Raw genomic sequence first — 17,975 nt, 5'->3', positions numbered from 1 at the left:
AAGCGCCTTGAGCTCAAGGGTCGGGGCGTATTATTGAGAGGGCGCTTCAAGCTCGGTCGGAGCGCATCGGCGAATAAGACGCTCCGAACTTGGTTGGGGCGGATCGGCGATCGTTGAAGGCATCTCGAGACTGGTCGGGGCAAGTCGGCGAATATCCCTATGGTCGAAGGAGCTTTTAGTGGAATCCGAGGTCGGGCTGGTTCTAGGCCGGACCGAGATTCCATCTGATTGGCATTGGTGTCTATTGGGCCGAAATTGAGTGGTCCCATACCCACCCCCCGCGGCTACTAGTCCAAGGTTCAAATTTAGCTGGTTAGCAAAGAAAATATAGGCACGAAAATATAAGATGTAGTGATTACACCTGAAGTCCCTCGATTTAAACGGCGCAGATTGCTGTACCGTTCCACGGGAAAATAGTTCGCGTGGCTCGGGCCGCGACCAGTCTTCAAGCTTCCCTCCTTTCCCGCGTGCGCTGCGCCCTTCCTCCCTCGATCCCTTCTCCACCAGGTTCTAGGCGTCGCACCTCTCAGGGCTTAAGGCGTCGCCGACTTCCAGGAGATCGCCGGCGATGTGGAGGCTCACGGGACGGTGGCGGCGGAGATTGCGGCCCGCGCTCGGTTTCAGGGACGCGTCCACGGCGGCGATGGCCTGCCGAGCCGTGGTGCTGCCACGGTTCGGCGGGCCGGAGGTCCTCGAGATGCGCCCGGCCGTCGGAGTCCCCGATCTCAAGCCGCGGGATGTTCTCGTCCGCGCCCGCGCCGTCTCCATCAATCCTTTAGACTTGAGAGTGAGCTCTCGGTTGCATTGGCTCCTTAAAATCTTTCCATTTTTTCCTGAATCATTTTTTTGCTCCATTTTGGAGTCTGTTTTGAAGAGAATTTGATATGTCTCGAGGCATTTAGACTTAGAAATCATGTCTTACTTTATGCGAGAAGGTACTGAAGAATGTTTTATTGGTTCAGTGATGGAGATGGTAGAGTTGAAAGTATTGAGATACTATAGGAAATATAAAAGGGGATCTAGTAGAGGTCAACGTGTCAATTTGCAGCGAGGAGTTGAGATGGCCATTTTTAGAAATGTATTTAGAGGTGGATTGAAAAAAATAGAAAGGGTTTTCGGAAGAGCATGAGTGAACTGGAAGGATGTGGAAGAATTAGTGCAAACAACTCGAGGTCAATCACCATGATAGGATATGCGATGAAGTGATTGTTTCCTTGGAAATTTAATGCCAGCACTGGCGATATAGCTGATAAATGGTGATCAGGGTAGATGGACCAACTTGGGCAAGGAAGGTGGTATACTGGTATATGGCTAGTGAAAAGTGATTTACATCTAGCATGGACAATTAGAACATAAGGTACTATACCAGTATACAGTATAGATTGATCATCAAGAAAGGTTTGATATCGCTATATCAAGTAGCTTGAGCATCATTATCTCAGCATGAATAGATGAAATTGGCAGGGCCTGAGCTAAACTACTATGCTTTCAGTAACTTGAGCCTTGTGGTGAATTGGATGAAGTAATAAGAGAATGCAAATGATATTTAATATTCTAGTGCTTCTCAAAGTAACTTTATCTCAATTTATAGGCTGAGACAAAGGCTTGTTTGACACATTCAAATAGATGAGACCATGTATATTTGAAGGTTTAATGTTCATGGAGAATGTGACAATATCATCTGAATTGTTTATAATACCTTAATGAGATTGTTTAAGTGTCCGAGATACTGTAGCACATGAATTGATAGCTGCTGCTCCGGAGAACAGAAAAGACCGAGATCAATCATTTGGAAATACTTTTCTTTAAAAAACTCCCAAAACTAATTTTTATAATCATGACAGTTCCAAGCTTTCAACAAAAGAGGGGCGGGGGGGATGAGAAATGTCAAAGGATAACTGACCATAATATTAAAGGCATGTGTTTTCATAAACAAGTGGAAAGGTCATGATCAAATTATATTCAACCCCTGCAACAACCGCGGTCTGAAGCAAATAATGGGATATAAAGATATGCGATCAGTCTAAACAAAATAAAGTGACCTATGACATGAAACTCAAAAACCATAACCATGACCATCAAGCCTTTTCTTAATTTTTGAGCGACAGCTTTATGGACCTCAATTGCCAAGCATTCCTATTTTGGGCCATCATAGTTTGATATGCTATATTAAGACTGCTTGCTGACCTAATGTGAATCCTCCACCTTTCACTAGGCTTCGAATCTTTCAAACATGCCACTTAAATTTTATATTAAATACTACAGACTACTCTTAAATGTCTACTCATAGCCTAGGTCATCATCAGTCATCACCATTCAATAAATAATACTGACCATTTGTGACTGTATTTTGTGGCATATGCAAGAGAAAATGTAATTGTATCCATGCAATTCATTCACATTTTTAATCTTCAGATGCGATCTGGTTATGGACGATCCATTTTTGAACCACTTCTGCCACTAATTTTGGGTCGTGATATTAGTGGTGAAGTCGCAGCGGTTGGTTCTTCAGTTTCATCCCTTACCGTTGGGCAGGAAGTTTTCGGTGCACTGCATCCAACAGCCGTGAGAGGCACTTATGCTGATTATGCTATTCTCTCTGAAGATGAACTAACAATGAAACCACCTTCAGTGACACATGTGGTAAGTAAGCCTTGCTGGTGATTGTCTTTTTTTCCCCTGCCTCTTTTAAAGTTCTTGCTATGCTCTGTTGATCTTGAAATGGGTAATCCATGTCATTATATATGTTTTACGAACTTTGACATTTTTAAAAGCTTTAAAAATCATAAACTAGTGCAAGCAGTAATTATTTTATGTAATATTTGTCATAATATTAAACATCTTCTTGTGCATGCAATAGTCTATCTATATCAATTGCAATACCTTTCATACAGGGGTGCTAACATTTTTGTTCAATGTATAGGAATAGGAGCTATTGCTTGTGCAGTTTTTCTTCATCATCCTTGTACATTATCCAGTAAATTGTAGATATATTATATTTTAAATGATGTTCTAATTAGTCTTATGCACTCAAAATATTGTTTGTTTATGAGATCTTAACAATGCGATGACTTCTGCTTTATCACTTTTTCTCTACTCTGGCATGATTTATGCTGATGCTACCGCTAAAAGTTTTATATAAATTTAAGAACCTATGCTTTCTGACAGAATCCACAAGTAACTGCATGGTAGAAAAAATTTGTGACCTCGAATTTGACTTTAAGGAAATCAGATTAGTAATATTGTATAAATACCATAGTTATTTATTCTTAAATCTCAAACATAAAGGACTCAAGTTTTCAATTCTCAAGGTATGGCAGTACGAGTCCCTGGTTGGCATGGCACTGGTACATATTGAATTGTGTACTATATTATTCTAACACTGTGTATTAGATGGGATGGCTTGGGCCAGTTAACACTTTGTTTGGCCTGTTTAATCTTTTATTGTTTGAATGTTAGGTTTATACAAAATTTGGTAAACCTATCAATTTAATGCTTGAATTCTTCTATTCTATGTGTTTTGAAGCTTTTTTTCCCCTATTTGACATGTATTTTATTGTACACTGCATAATTTGACAACTTTTCATAAAAAAATACACTGAACAATGCTATTCATGCGTCAACAATTCAAATATAATTATTTTCATACTTAAGATATTTTTGGTGAAAGGCTGTGGCGTTCGACCCAAAATCCCATATTTCTTTGATTTTGGTCCTGGATTTATGCCCCATGCCCTAGGGCATGAATCCAGTGTTCATACATCAAGGAATGAACATATAACGTGATCCTTACTCAACAATCACAAATCCCCTTGATTTGGGATTAGTTTATTGCAAAAACTAAAAAATTGACGAGGTGAAGCATTATCTAGCTAGAAACAATGCTTTAAACTTTCCTTGTTAATTTTCTGACAAGCTGAGCTCCAAGGCTGCAAATCTTCAAGTGCAGAAGCCTCGTGCTGCCTCTCACTTCCTCTCCCACCTTGAGATGGTAGAGAAATCAAAATAAAAGCCTTTTTGAAGTGTCCTACTCAGTATTGATCAGCACCATGCAGGTCACACTTGTGACATGTATGGTTGCGGTCCAGTTCCCCAAAATGCACTGCACTAAGGTCCCCCCCACACTGGTTCCTAGCTGGTATAATACATACTGGTCATCATGTGGTTGGTACACCCCTAAGTCCTTTCTCCTAATACAACTAAGATTAGATAGTGTGCCACCAAATAACTCAAATTCCTTCTTGCTGCAGCAAATTCGTACTTAAATATGATGTCTGATTTTTATGTCTGTGGAAACATGCATCAAACACAAAGCAGATTTAAGAGTTCTTTCTAGATCAACTTTGTCTTGGTGCACCATTTACATTGTGGGCAGTGAAATAAATAGTGCCTCCTTGTCACATTCTATCAGTTAGCAATACGTAGTGGAGCTAGAACTCGAATTTGATCAGCCACAAATAGGTTTAAGATAGGCATGACTGGAGGAACAACTGCTTGAATCTGCAATTTTTTTAATATGCCTAATGTTTTTTAGGTACTATCTATAATTCTATATTATCCTAGATAAAATCTTATTGACTATTAACAAGGTTCTCTCAAAATTTCAGGTTGGTTCTAAGATAGGTATATGATTTCACACTTCTAGCTATTGTTATTCCGTTAAACCTTTTTTTTTTTGCTGACAGTTTGTTATTAGTCAGTCAGTTTTCTTGGTTTTAGAAATTCTTTACCTACAATTTGTTTTCTTGAGGAGCTTATTTTGTGGTTGCAGGAGGCAAGTGCCATTCCTTTTGCTGCTTTGACTGCATGGCGTGCTTTAAAAAGTACCGCTAGAATCACTAAAGGGTATGCCCAATGACATGAATATGACCTTATAGAGGAAACTTTATGGAATTGGTGGGGTCATGCCCAACGTTTACTTGGATATTGCTGTTCTTAATTTCTGTTGTAGATATTATTTTCACCAGCATGTTCATGAATATAATGGTTAGTTTTGTGAGACTACTTTAAAAGCATGCATTAAGGCTCTATTTGGAGGAGCTATTAGTAGTAGAGCTTTTGGAAGTAGAGCTATTGGAAGTAGAGCTGTCTGAAGCAGAGCGTTTATAAAAAGCTGTTTGCTGTTTGGTAAATACATTTCTAAAGTGCTGTGGCACTTTAACATGTGTTTGGTAAACAAACTGAGAAAGTACTTTTGTATGACAAAATGACCATAAAGGATATTACCAGTATTATACAACAGAGCATAATAAAATATAATATATATTAATACATAAATATATGATATAGTATAATATTAATATAATGTAATATAATATTATTATAATATAGTACTATAACATTATGTATTATAGAATAATAATTTAATATAATATTAAATTATTTAACATAACATATCAATGTATTATGATATAATGTAATATAATATTATATTTATAGTATAATACAATAATAAATATATAAATATTATAATTATTAGTGTAAATTAATTTTTCATCCTTCTAATGACCATTTATCTCTCTAACAAATTTTCTGGCTAGGTGATAAAATTGGTTAAATAATTACAAATATTTTTATTTATTTATTTATTTATTTTATTTGGTTATTTATTTATTTATTATTTTATTTCATTGAAATATAGAGGGGTCGCCGGCCATGGATGGTGGCCGGCATGGTGGCTGCCACCGTGGGCAACCATGAGCTCCCAAAACAAAAAAAAAGAAAAAAAAAAAGAAGAGGAAGAAGGAACAGAGGCGGCGGCGTTGAGAGGAAGAAGAGATAGAGAGGGAGAGGGAGAGGGAGGGGATGGGTGAGAGAGGGAGAGGGAGGGGAGAGGCGAGATGAGGGTTTTGGAAAAAAAAAGTGAGATTTAAATGGGGATATTTTGGTCCAAAAAACAGCTTCCCGATAAAGCTAAAAACAGCGTTTTCGAAAAGCTCCAAATTGGAGCTTTTCTCCAAAAGCTGTTTTCAGCTTCCCGCAAAAGCTGAAACAACTTTTCGAAAATTTTACCAAACACCATTTTTTATCTAAAAGTACTTTTGGAGGGCCAGAAAGTGCTTTTTGGCCCTCCCAAAGCTCCCCCAAACAGGGCTTAAGTACTCGTCGTGGAGGGAGAAAAGTGAGTAGCAGCAGCACATTGCCATAAACTCGAGAATGGGCTTTGCTTATTGGAAGTGACTTATGTAGCTTGAATGTCAAGGATGATAGGTTATTTCTTGACTTGGAGGGACTCAAGCTGTATATGATTATAACCAGTGATAATAACGAGTATCAAGTACGCATTTTGCCTTTGATAGCACAAACGGTGAAGGTTCGTGGAACTTACCCTTATAAATGGGACTAACATGAGAAGTTTTTTTATTATTAGTTTTTATATGAACCTAATATTTCTTGTTGCTTTCTTTTTATGGGGAAAAAAACCAAAAGATTTGGAGCTCATGAAATAGGTTGGCTTATGAAAAACCTTACGAATTAGTATTATGAAACAGCCTATTTAATTGATTTGTCCCCAGAAATCACATGTGAGTTTTGCGGTAAGAGGCATAAGTGCAATTAATGTCCAAACCAAATTGGGAATGACAGACAGATCCGGTCCCAAGTAGAAAAAGAAGCATATAAGAACAGATTGGTTGTGAGGTAGTCAATTACCTATTTAGCTTATTGAAGTTAACCTAGTTGAATAATGCGCAAAAAACTTATTAGATCTAATGTTAATGTTGAACAAACTTTTGCAGTCAAGGGCCCATGATGCCTTTCCAACTGCAGGTTTCTTGGGAAGCTTGGATCAAACAACCACCATAGAGAAGATTATTTTGTTTTCGAGCAATTAAAGGAAAAGTCCAGCTGAATCCAGATTGATCATTGTTGCATTCTCCTGTTAATGTGGATACGTGCTTGTTACCGTAACTAAATCTATAAAAAAAAGCCTAATTGACTTCGTCAACATTTCATTAAAATTACCGAAAGAAAACATTGCAAATTTATTTTACTACACATTGCAAGAAATCAGTACAAGAAACTCGACCAGATCTTCAATTCCGTTACCGTTAGGAGCTAGAAGGAACTGTAAATACATTTACATTGTGTGTGAAGTTTCTTTTGATAGCTTTTCCTTGTTTTCATTCTCTCTCATTTTAGAGCATTCATGAATGTTGCAAGCCGAAAACTGATGATAGTTAAAGAAAGTAACTTTATGAATATATCTAATTTGTACTTGCTCCTTGTAGTTTCTTTTCAACTAGCTGGTGGTGGAGTCATTTATATGATATTTAATGTTGCTTTCTTCTTGAGAACATGATTTTGAATTAAATATTCTGGCAGAACTTTTCCTGCCCGTCTAGCTACTATCTCTGCTTTAACATCTCAAATTGCTCAATTTTCCAAAAACCTTCAGGTGCTCTACTAGGTCCTGTACATAAAAATGGCTTGTCATATACAAGCGTCTGGCAGGTTTTCTTTATGATGTTATGTATGCTGATTCAGGACATTTTTTACTTGATTTTTTTGGCAGACAGAGACTGTTAGTTCTTGGTGGAGGAGGAGCAGTTGGATTAGCTGCAATTCAGCTTTCAGTAGCTGCAGGGTGCAGCGTGTCAACCACATGTGGAAGTAAGAGCATTGACCGAGTGCTGGAAGTCGGTGCCGAGCAAGCTGTTGATTATACTGCTGAGGTAGCAAGAACCATTGCTGCCCCTCTAATTAGCTAACAAATAAGATGAACATCTAATACTAAAGCAATTCCTCCTTGGAACTCAAAAATTTCTGTGGCCATGTATCTCAATGTGAGTTGGATGTGACCACTAGGACTTCACATGTATCTGCCCCTAAATGATTAAATGTGACTAACCAACTTCTTGGAGAACAATTTGACCTTACTAATATAACAGCATCATATTTAGCTAATTAAAACTGGAAAGCAATGGACAAGGGAACAGTAGTTCAACTGAATGGTTTGAGATGCATTCGATTCCATTACACAATGTTTCTTGTAACTTGTTCATTTAATTCTAAGGTTTTAGTATATAAAATGGTCTGTACCTATAAGGAGCATCTGCTTTCCCACTCATGCACATCTCATTCAGCATAGATTTACATGGACGTGCAGAACTATGGTTTCACCTACATAACTGAAGTGTCTAATTTTTGATCCTATGCAACTTATGATAAATTAGATGTTTCAGTCTCTTACAGATAAATTAGCTGTTATCGTGTACTTGGGTGAAAAACAAAGCTACTGCTTGACTCTGCCTAGCAGTTTTGTTTTACTATTTCATTATTAATTTCCCCCATAACCTTCCATTTTGTTATGTCCTGTTTTGCTGCACTACCCTTACAACTCAAATCTTTAGCTCTGAACTAGGTTCCTGTAAGGGCCATCTCTTTTTGGAGATTGAAGGTTGTAAACAATAATAAAACAACGATTTTAAATGAAGTTCGCTTCCCAAGGATATGCTCAATGATCATTGTAACAATCTAAAACTTTGTTATACACAACAATGGACCAATAGATTGATGTATGTGTTTCCATTAAATTAAAGTGAATTGATGAAATAGAGAATTAGTGGCGTGTCTCCGGAGTGATACGTGTGGTAATTTTTTTTTAAAACCTTGTTTCTTTAAATCTACACATAAAAATATGACCTACATTATCTTTCTCATTTGATCTTTCTTAAGTACTAGGCAGAACAGATGCCAGAGATAGGAGTTCATGGGTTTATAACTCTATTATGCATGTCTGCTCCAATGCTATCTCTTTTAGTTTGTCCAAATTAATATTTTTGTATATGCCTCCTCCTACTTATTTTAGACCTATCATCTTGCATGCCTTCCCCTGCAAGGGTGTTAATATGGTTGGACTGCTCTTGCTTTACATCACGAATCAAAGTTAAGTGGTAACTAGCTTTTTTTTCTCCAATAATTATTTGCGTGAATATGAGAGGAAGAAAAGGAGCTCGTGGTCCATGTAAATGTATGCCACACCTCTGACAATTTCAGTTCATGGCGAGCCTTTTGATAATTCTAATTGGAAAAGCACAGGTTTTTCTATCATATTCATTATGCATCTAATTTATGCATGTTATAGTAATACCAAAGTCAAGCAAAGCAAACCAACCCCTCCCTCAAACCCAAAAAAAGAGGAACCCTGTACGCCGTCCATTAATTTCCAATGAGTTTCTTATTTTTAAACTTTAAGGTGTATGATCCTACATCTGATTGTTTAAGGAAAAAATTAACAGATTTCTAATTCTTATAAATTTGTCTATTGTATTACCTTGGGTCCCCTCTATGAAAATTTGCTTATTCAACTATGCCAGATATCTTATTCAAGAAGGTACTATAAGCTCCTCTAGCCTGCCAAATCTTAGCATTCTAGAAGTGCTTACAATTTCTTGCTGGAAACAGGGCATATTGAGAATGAAGCTATCTTATTTAAGTTTGAACATTTAGGTGAGCAAATATTTCTTTCTTAAGTAAATACGCTATGCTGTACTGCATCTTACAGGATACTGAATCAGCAATCAAAGAGCAATTTGATGTTGTTCTAGACACAATAGGAATCCCTGAAACTGAAAGAATTGGGATTAATCTTCTGAAGAAAGGCGGACACTATATGACACTGCAGGTAGCTGAACAGGCCCTCTATTTCTTGAATCAGTAGCCTTTTGAAATATTTTTCATGTGACCTTTATTTCGACCATTGAATATTTGAGCTTATTTCCATATTGTAGGGAGAAGCAGCATCCTTAGCTGATAGGTATGGGTTGGCTATTGGTCTTCCTGCTGCTACTGCTATTTTACTAAAGAAGCAAATGCAATATCGCTATTCTCATGGAATAGGTATGAAAACCTTCTTTCTCTTTCTGAATGTGATGTTTTCGTGATAACCTAAGAATGAGCCTTGTAAATACCAAAGATCTCTTTGGAGCTACAGCTGCAGTGGTATGGGAATAACTTTCTGATACCTTCCCCCACCCCCCAGAAAAAAACTGTGATGTGTGAGGCTTGGTAAATGAGACTGCTCATTACCATTTTAGGCAGAATTGATGATGTACTGTTCCTTCAGTCTATTTCACTAGTGTCCATGCTCTCACAGAAGATGCTGTTGTTATCTAATCACTGAATTGTGAGCACTCTACTTATTCCACATCTTTGACTTTGCTAAGAAAATCTTAAGTTAAGGAAAATATGGTAACTTTTGTGGTCACCTGCCAGCATTTATAAAATATAAAATCGATACAGTCAAAATAAGGTACAATAAGTAATTGCTTTGTCAGTTAGAGGTTAGCATGCCCAAAGACTGAAAATAGTGCTAGAATCTCCTAGAAAATCTGACCATCCCTTCTGTGGGCACTGGGCAGAATACATGTCTCTGCATGAATTTTCATCAGTACTTGAGCTTCACAGTAAATGAGACTAAGAGGATTGTAGAAACATGCATGTTGTGCTAAATTCTATCTACAACTTGATTTCCTTTCAAGACTAACATGATTCTTCTTTTTTTCTGAAATTTATATGAATACAACATATACATTTTACATAATACTGATCCAGCAAAATAGAATGAGCTGAAAAAAAAATCGTACCTCCCAAGCCTTGGAGTAATGCATTACAACAATGTTTTTTTTAGCTCTTGTGATAATGCATTTGCACCCTTCATGATGCAGCAACATGATGAACATTTCACTTGATTGACATGTGGAGCCATGATGCACACTGTCATCATTTATATGTACTTGACTTAGTGTTTGATTGATTTTGTGGGACTTGTTCATTTTTTTGACCTCAATATGCTTGAGATACTTCCTAAAATGGGTATTAATATATGTCATTTGTACATGTTGTTTGACTATTTCGAAAATGTTTCTATTGACATTATAATTTTTCAATCCATGCTGAGTCCAAAATCACATCTTTTAATTTTCTCACTCTAGTTACACCATTTTCATGAGAATGCATCTCCATCCAAGGGAGGAAAGTATAGTATAATTCAACTCAATAGCCATACGTTACCATGAGGTTTGCGATACATAAGCCACTAAGTTCTTTGGTACTGACCTGTACCAGCTAGTATGGGTTGTACCATACCAACCTGGTACCTTGCCTGTGATATGGATGCTTAATACAGCACTATACCTACACATGATACTGTTGTTCTGCCAACTTTGTTAGTGTACCATGTGTTGGTAAGGGGGTGTACTATAACAACTAGGTCCATACTGTAAGATGTCGGTAATGGGGTCGATACTGAGACTGAAAATCTCGTAAGCCGCTTTCATGCACATGTGGATCTTTGGCTTTGTTCCATCGCTGACACGGTAGGATTGGTTATTTTGTGGTTCAGTTTTGGCTTTGTTTGGCTTACGTAGTTGGCCTTTTATCACTTTTTGCATTGTGTTCTGACTGTAGTCTGATCCACACTTGCGACTTAGGTTTTACAAGCACTGTATACCATATAATTGTCTGAACTGAAGTTTCTAGCCCGTATTAGTTGCATATGTCTAGCAATTTCACCATCTCCGGTTGTGTTTTCAGACTCAAGACCCCAAAAATTCGCGTATCTTTATTTCTTCTATGCATTATGATTTGCTCATCACACCCATAGTACTTCTGCTGTCCATAATTTTGTCATATTTCCATTTACCAATGGTTCAGAAGAGTCTCTTGTTCCTCCAACAGCATAATTGCCACCTCAGAGAGACCTGAATATCATTTAGTCAGGTGTACAGAAAAACAGAAACATCTTATGCAGATGTTAGATAACTGCTAGTATTGTCTAATGGTTGTGGCTTCGAAAATTAATATGATTTTCAAAAATGAACAAACCTTTTTTTTAAAAAAAAGGAGGATACTTCTTTTGCAGATCCAGAGATTGGTTCTGATGTTCTACATTTTAGTGAGTGCCGTCTTGGTTCTCATTGTAATCTATCATTTTGCTAAAACTGCTTGGTCGGACGACGAAAAGTAGCAACCAATTATCCATATGCCTGCTTCTCTTTATCAGTGAATTTGAGTTCATTGTTCATAAGCTGTAAAATAACTTCATCATGGAATTCTGATTCTGTAATTAAAAGGGATGAAGGATGTGCTAACCTTACCTTTTTCTTTCCCTGGAATGGCAGTGATTTAAAACTTACTGCAGTGATGGCAAACATCAGCCTATTCTTGTATTTCTTATCATTCAGGAGGGTTTGCTCTATGAGCATTATAGTTCTGTGACAACTTGCTATATATATGTCGAATATAGTGCTTTCTTTCTTGCTAATCTTGCTCATCGTACTGGTTGCGAGTGGAACTTTCCTATAGGATATCTACTAGGAGCTGATGTATCAAGCTTGGCAAGCAGGCATTTGTGTGTTTAGTTTGATCTCATTCTTAGTTTATTATGTTTTTTGAAGAATGTATCTTGTCTTCTTTCCTGAGGAGACTTAACGACAGAATTGTTCATCTAGTTGAGTTTGTCTTCTCATTTATTATTCCTGGTCTATACATGCGGAGATTGTTATTTTTATACCCAGAGATTTTTCATAATTGCATCTCATTAATAAAGCCTCCGACCTCAATTGCTTATGCTGCATCTTTTTTTTTTCTGTTTTTGAGTCTGCCATCTCCGCTTTCATTAAAGCATTCGAGATCCATTTTATCTTCCCATATATGCCTTATGTAGTCTTTTTTTTCCCCTCTGGTACATGCTTTGATTTCCAATTTAAGAAATAATCTTCTTGATGCTTGGTTGTTTGAAGGTGATTCACCATCATCATTAATATAATAACTCCAGTCTATTATTTGGTGCTAGAGTATTGGTGGACATACATGAGGGCTGATGCTGAAGGTCTAGATGAGATCGGCAGACTATCAGAAGCTGGAAAGCTGAAGATACCAGTGGAGAAAACATTTCCAATCACCCAAGTTAGAGAAGCTCATGAGGTAAAAGATAAAAGGCTTGTTCCTGGTAAGGTGGTTCTGGAAGTTGACTGAAATCCAGGAACACTTATATTTGGAGTAAATGCAGAAAAATGGATTTGTAGATATAAATAATTTCCCAGCTTTCTCCCCTTACCACGACAGCAACCTTCCTATGGAATCTGAGAATCCAAGGTGTTCAAAAAATAGAACAATCCCAACAGGTCAGCTATCAATAAAGAATATCAATTCATTTGAAGCACAGTCAATTGTTAATTCAGAACTTACGTCCTTGTTCTCTGCATTACTTTGATTGTACATAGAGTTTATAATTTTTTATTGATTTGCATTTGAGTTGTGTTGGTGCTACAGTGGTTGAGAAGTGGAGTTAACTCTGATGTTGTTGTCTGCTAATGCAACAAAGATTTCACAGTTCAATGATCATAAAAAATGATGAAGAATCGTGAGAGTAACATGAACAGAAGTTTAATAACTTTTGCAAGCAAGTCATGACAGAGGATGTAGCTGATGAAAAATTCATTAAGCAGACTCAAGCTCATGTAAGGATAGTCGACCAAAACTTTAATTTTTAGCACATCTACACCACCATGGTCTGATGCTTTAGATGAAACATATTCCAGAGGCCTGTCGCAGCATATACGATGGCCTAACCTCAATAACCCTGACATGCAGATCTGCAAGAACTGATGACTCCCAGTAGTTCCTGAATTGCAGCAGTAATTATTACCCTACTCCTTCCAGATTATAACTGGTTAAAAGGCAATGCCTTGCACATGTTTTCTGATCCAAAGAAGAGACCTATATTTGTTCCTACCATCAAAAAGAAAACTTTGGGTCCTTAAACTTTTGGATTAGATAGCAAATATCAATATTTTTGCCAAAGGAAAGAAAAAGAATCACTTTTAAGATACAATGTGTAATCCAAGACAATCATGACACTCAATAGATCCTGGCAGTCAGAAACCAAAGATCTTTATACAAAACCTGCCTCTGGCCTTTCTTTTTTTTTTGATGGTCTATACTATGAAGACCAGCTTCCCTTTACACGTACAAGGACGATGAAACTACATGCCAAGAAATTTAACCACATTCCTTCACTAGCTCGAATCACCGGCATTATCACATGGAAATGCTGTAAAAGCAAAGAACGATGGCAAGATAGGAAGATTGTAATGTGAATAAAGCACTAGCACCTACTTAGCAGACAACTAATTGAAATTTTAAGTCGCCCAAATCTACTAAGCAGCAGCCATTGGCTTAGTGCTTTCAGGTGCGTGGCGAGATCTGAAGTTGGGAATAGTAAAAGGACCTCGTCCTTGTGCAAGATGCTCTAGCTCATTGAACTTCTGCTTCAGTAGCTCTATCTCTCTTGCTAAATTCCCCTCCTTTTGCTTCAAAGCCTAACCACCAAATAAACAAATAAATTCGAACAAAAACTAATCAAACGAACAAATAAATCAGGAATTAACATAAAATAGTAGATAAGCATTAACTTATTTGCAACCTGGGAACTAAACATGCGACTTATCAAATAGAATTACAAGGCGGGGGATCAAGCATATTGTTGAAAGTGGGCATCCATCTATTCCATGCTGAAAATTGTGAGCCAACCTAAAATATTCAGCACCTGGTGCCTGCTGCTTTCAGCTCACGATGAAGACCCCTATTAGATTGGTTCTCTATCAAAAGGCAGAAACTGGAATTTCCCATTTATTTTCAAGCAAAACTTGCTCAGGCTTTCAACAAGCTGATATTATCTAGATTCTAGAGGTTAAAAAGTCTTAGACAAAAAGCAAAAAAAAAGAGGATAAAGGTCAAAAATTCAACTAATGCTTTAGTTGAACAACCCAACCAAGTACTTGAATCACTATTACTTGACATTCTATAACATCATCCAGATCACTGGCACAATGATACTGATATAAGAAAATGACAGCCATCAAATGTTTGTAGAATGGTATAATTTATGCCACCACCCTGTGGATCATCACTTGCAAAAATGTAATAAGAGGACTTAGAATTGAAGTATTTTTTCCCTGTATCTCAAACAAGTTAGATTGCTTCATTGTGGCAAAGATGCAGGAAAACTGATGGAGGAACATGGGAAGAACTCATCCTTGTTCCACATTAGTGAACTTCTCAATAATGACCAGAGACCAATTTGGAAACCAAAAGCATTGAGCTTTCTATATTGTTATGCAAGCTCAATATTAAAGAACCAAACATCTGTACTAGCATGGGCCCAAAATACTCTTGAGTTTACAGATATTGCAGGACAATCTAATGCGTATTTTTCTTATTTCATATCCCAACAACATGTTATACAACTAGCCCAATGCAGTCCACCATAATCTCATAGTTTCCCCAATTATTAGCAATTCTGCATGAAAATATTAATCCACAATTTGTATGTTTTCTTTATTAAATTTTCTAAAACCTGATTCTGATCGGATTAACGGGAGGCCTCTTAAATATGACATATTTTTGGGATTTATAAAAAAAGCCTAAGATTTTGCTGTGAAACCATTTTTGAGAATTATAATCCAATTAACCCCTTCAAAATTCTGGATGGCAGATCAATGAAAGTTAGCAGCACTGGAATGTCATTATGGTGAGGGAAAAGAGGAGATAAAAGTCGAATAAACAATTCATAACAGAGAGAACCTTCATCCTCACACAGTACCTCAAGTTCCTGTTTACGCGATTCCTCTTTTCTAGCTTCTGATCTAGCACTTCTTTGGACCTCAAAGATTATAGCAGCTCCAGCAACCTGGCACATCAAAGAGGCAAGTAAGTACCGAGAGCTGTATATAAAGACCCATACAAAACTGAAAAGACACAGCTAATGACAAGAAGCCATGAAATCCAACACTAAGCAGTAAGCACTATCTTCTGCTTATAATTCACAGGCATGCAGGCAGATGAAGTGCATGTCTGCATAGTAAATGACGATTGGTCGACAGCTGCTGATCTGAACCACACATACGACATAAACTACAGCTAAACATAGCAAATCTTAATTCTCATGTTCGCTAGCTTTTTTATGAACAAATAACAGTGCATAGATGATATCAATGACATGTAGAAAAATTGAAATTAACACCAGATGATAGGGAGAAAAGATGGAATAGAGAAAACCGAAAAGATCAAGAGTTCCCCAAAAAGATCAGCAGCAGCTTGAACAGCTTTCTCTTCATTCAAAGGATGAATCGCGGTGTCAGTTGAATGGTTATACAGGCGCCTCTGCATGGTTGTGGTGAAGCGATGATTCACCTAATTGCAAAAACATTAAAAAACAAACATCAGGAAAAAGAGAACCCGATAAGAATCAGACGGGAGCACATTCTCAGCAAGTACAGTTTTTTTATCTCAACATGCCAGGCAGAACTCCAAATGCATAATTCTATATTCATAGCATGCTTGCAGAAGACATGCTACCAAACAAAGGAAAAATAATAGGAGCAAACTGTTCAAGTCTACTCATTCTGTGTATAACAAAGAACTTCCTAAAGAGAATTTCATCTTCAATTTTTCCTGGCAACAAAGCATCCCTAAAGCAGTTCTGTTTTAGAGCTGTGTACTAGAAAGGTAAGAGAACATTGGTTCTGTGTAGTCCCATTGGACTGTATGCTGAAATAAAATCCAAACAAAAACTTAAAGTCTAAAGACGCATAAATCATTGTTAACCACCTTTCTTCATCAAATAGGGATAGGAAATGACCCGGTGCTTTAGCATATCCCTCAACTACAAGATTCATTTCAAGCAAATTTCTTTCTTGAGATAGCCACAACGAGCTCCTGGTTTCTACTTAGGATAAGGACTCTGAACTCTATGGACATAATATCATTCTGGATGCCTTATTGTTTTTTTTATATAATTGTGTTTAGTACTTTCAAAAAAGATATTTGTGTTTGGCTAATCAAGTATTGACTATACTGGATTCCTTCATATAAGCTTTCTTTTGTATTTACCATTTAGTTTCTTTCAAGTTTTTTAATGTAACAAGTTTTCTCTTCCTTTTTTTTTATGATGTAGGAAAATAAGAATATGTGGGGGGGAAAAAATATTGTGGAGAACTTTTTCTAGCTACCTCGTGAGGTAGTCATTATGTATATTTATAGTTAAAAATATATAAGAAATTACAACTAGGATGCTACAAAGATAGAAAAATTAATAAATAGATAGGATCAATCCTAAATTTATGCTATCTGAAATTCAGAATTCAAAATTCAATTTATCCTAGGATCCTTGAAGATACTACCAATATATGATAAAGGAGGGAGGTCAAAAGATCACCCAAGTTTTATCAGCTTTCTCACATAATTCACGAGAAAAATCTACCTTTTTTAATCGAATTCTCTGAATATAATGTCAAATAATCATGTTAACTTCATAGATATCTTATAATTTAACTGGCATAACGCTAAGAGCATCAATATCCATACACAAAACGAAAACCGATGCCATGGAACCGTAACCACCAACACTTATGTTTCAAGATTTAATTGACAGGTTATAAAAAGAATAACCTTCCAGGAATTCTACTCAACTGCATTTGGAGGAAACGAAACCATGGCCTCTAAAAACAAGAAGAGAAGTCAAAAGAAGAGCATCCTGGGATCTTAAATATCCGACCTTTCGGCCAGAAGCCCCCACCAAGAAAGCCCAAACCTTAAGGCACAGGTATAAAGGAAGAGGAGAACGAGAGAGAGAGAGAGAGAGAGAGAGAGAGATGAAGGAAGAGGAGAACGAGAGCGAGATGTGGGACCTGGGCGAGGTTTATGATGAACTGGCGGAACCTTGGGTGGAAGCCGGCTTGTTGCTTGAGCCTGGAGGCAATTGGCTTGCTGAGGGTTCTCAGAGCGAGAGATCCCAACTTCACCACGGGCAGTACCATCCTCACTCTCTCTCACCGCCTACCCAAAGATCGTTTGCTGTTTCCTCGCACGGCCAAGGGCGGTCTTAAACTCAGAGTTCCTTGGAGAAGACGAAAGGCGGGGAAGCCGGAATGGGGCGAGGCATTTGACCAAGAAAAGACAGCGCGATGCGA

The 17,975-nt window shown here is 37.3% G+C and overlaps 2 protein-coding genes across 3 annotated transcripts; one reads left to right on the top strand and one right to left on the bottom strand.

The window, feature by feature from the left end:
* The first annotated feature begins 382 nt into the window (after nt 1-382).
* On the top strand, nt 383-13,261 carry LOC103713156 (reticulon-4-interacting protein 1, mitochondrial). Its single transcript, XM_008799979.4, has 7 exons — nt 383-787; nt 2,416-2,643; nt 4,772-4,845; nt 7,514-7,673; nt 9,506-9,625; nt 9,732-9,840; nt 12,797-13,261. The coding sequence occupies exons 1-7, from the start codon at nt 569-571 to the stop codon at nt 12,976-12,978; spliced, it is 1,092 nt and encodes a 363-aa protein (XP_008798201.1). The 5' UTR covers nt 383-568; the 3' UTR covers nt 12,979-13,261.
* A 164-nt stretch (nt 13,262-13,425) lies between these two features.
* LOC103713157 (OPA3-like protein) lies at nt 13,426-17,966 on the bottom strand. Of its 2 annotated transcripts, XM_026806975.2 has the most exons (5): nt 17,694-17,966; nt 16,063-16,197; nt 15,608-15,694; nt 14,234-14,324; nt 13,426-14,056 (listed from the first exon to the last, which is right to left on the bottom strand). In XM_026806975.2, the coding sequence occupies exons 1-5, from the start codon at nt 17,820-17,822 to the stop codon at nt 14,022-14,024; spliced, it is 477 nt and encodes a 158-aa protein (XP_026662776.1). In that variant the 5' UTR covers nt 17,823-17,966; the 3' UTR covers nt 13,426-14,021. The 2 variants fall into 2 exon arrangements, with proteins under 2 accessions (XP_026662776.1, XP_008798203.1); XM_008799981.4 differs by having other exon boundaries at nt 13,426-14,324.
* Between the last annotated feature and the right edge of the window lie 9 nt (nt 17,967-17,975).

Source organism: Phoenix dactylifera, chromosome 4 (assembly GCF_009389715.1).
Source record: "Phoenix dactylifera cultivar Barhee BC4 chromosome 4, palm_55x_up_171113_PBpolish2nd_filt_p, whole genome shotgun sequence".
NCBI classification, from domain to species: Eukaryota; Viridiplantae; Streptophyta; class Magnoliopsida; order Arecales; family Arecaceae; genus Phoenix; species Phoenix dactylifera.
The sequence above is the reverse complement of the archived record's forward strand: the minus strand, read 5'-3'. Positions and strand labels throughout refer to the sequence as shown.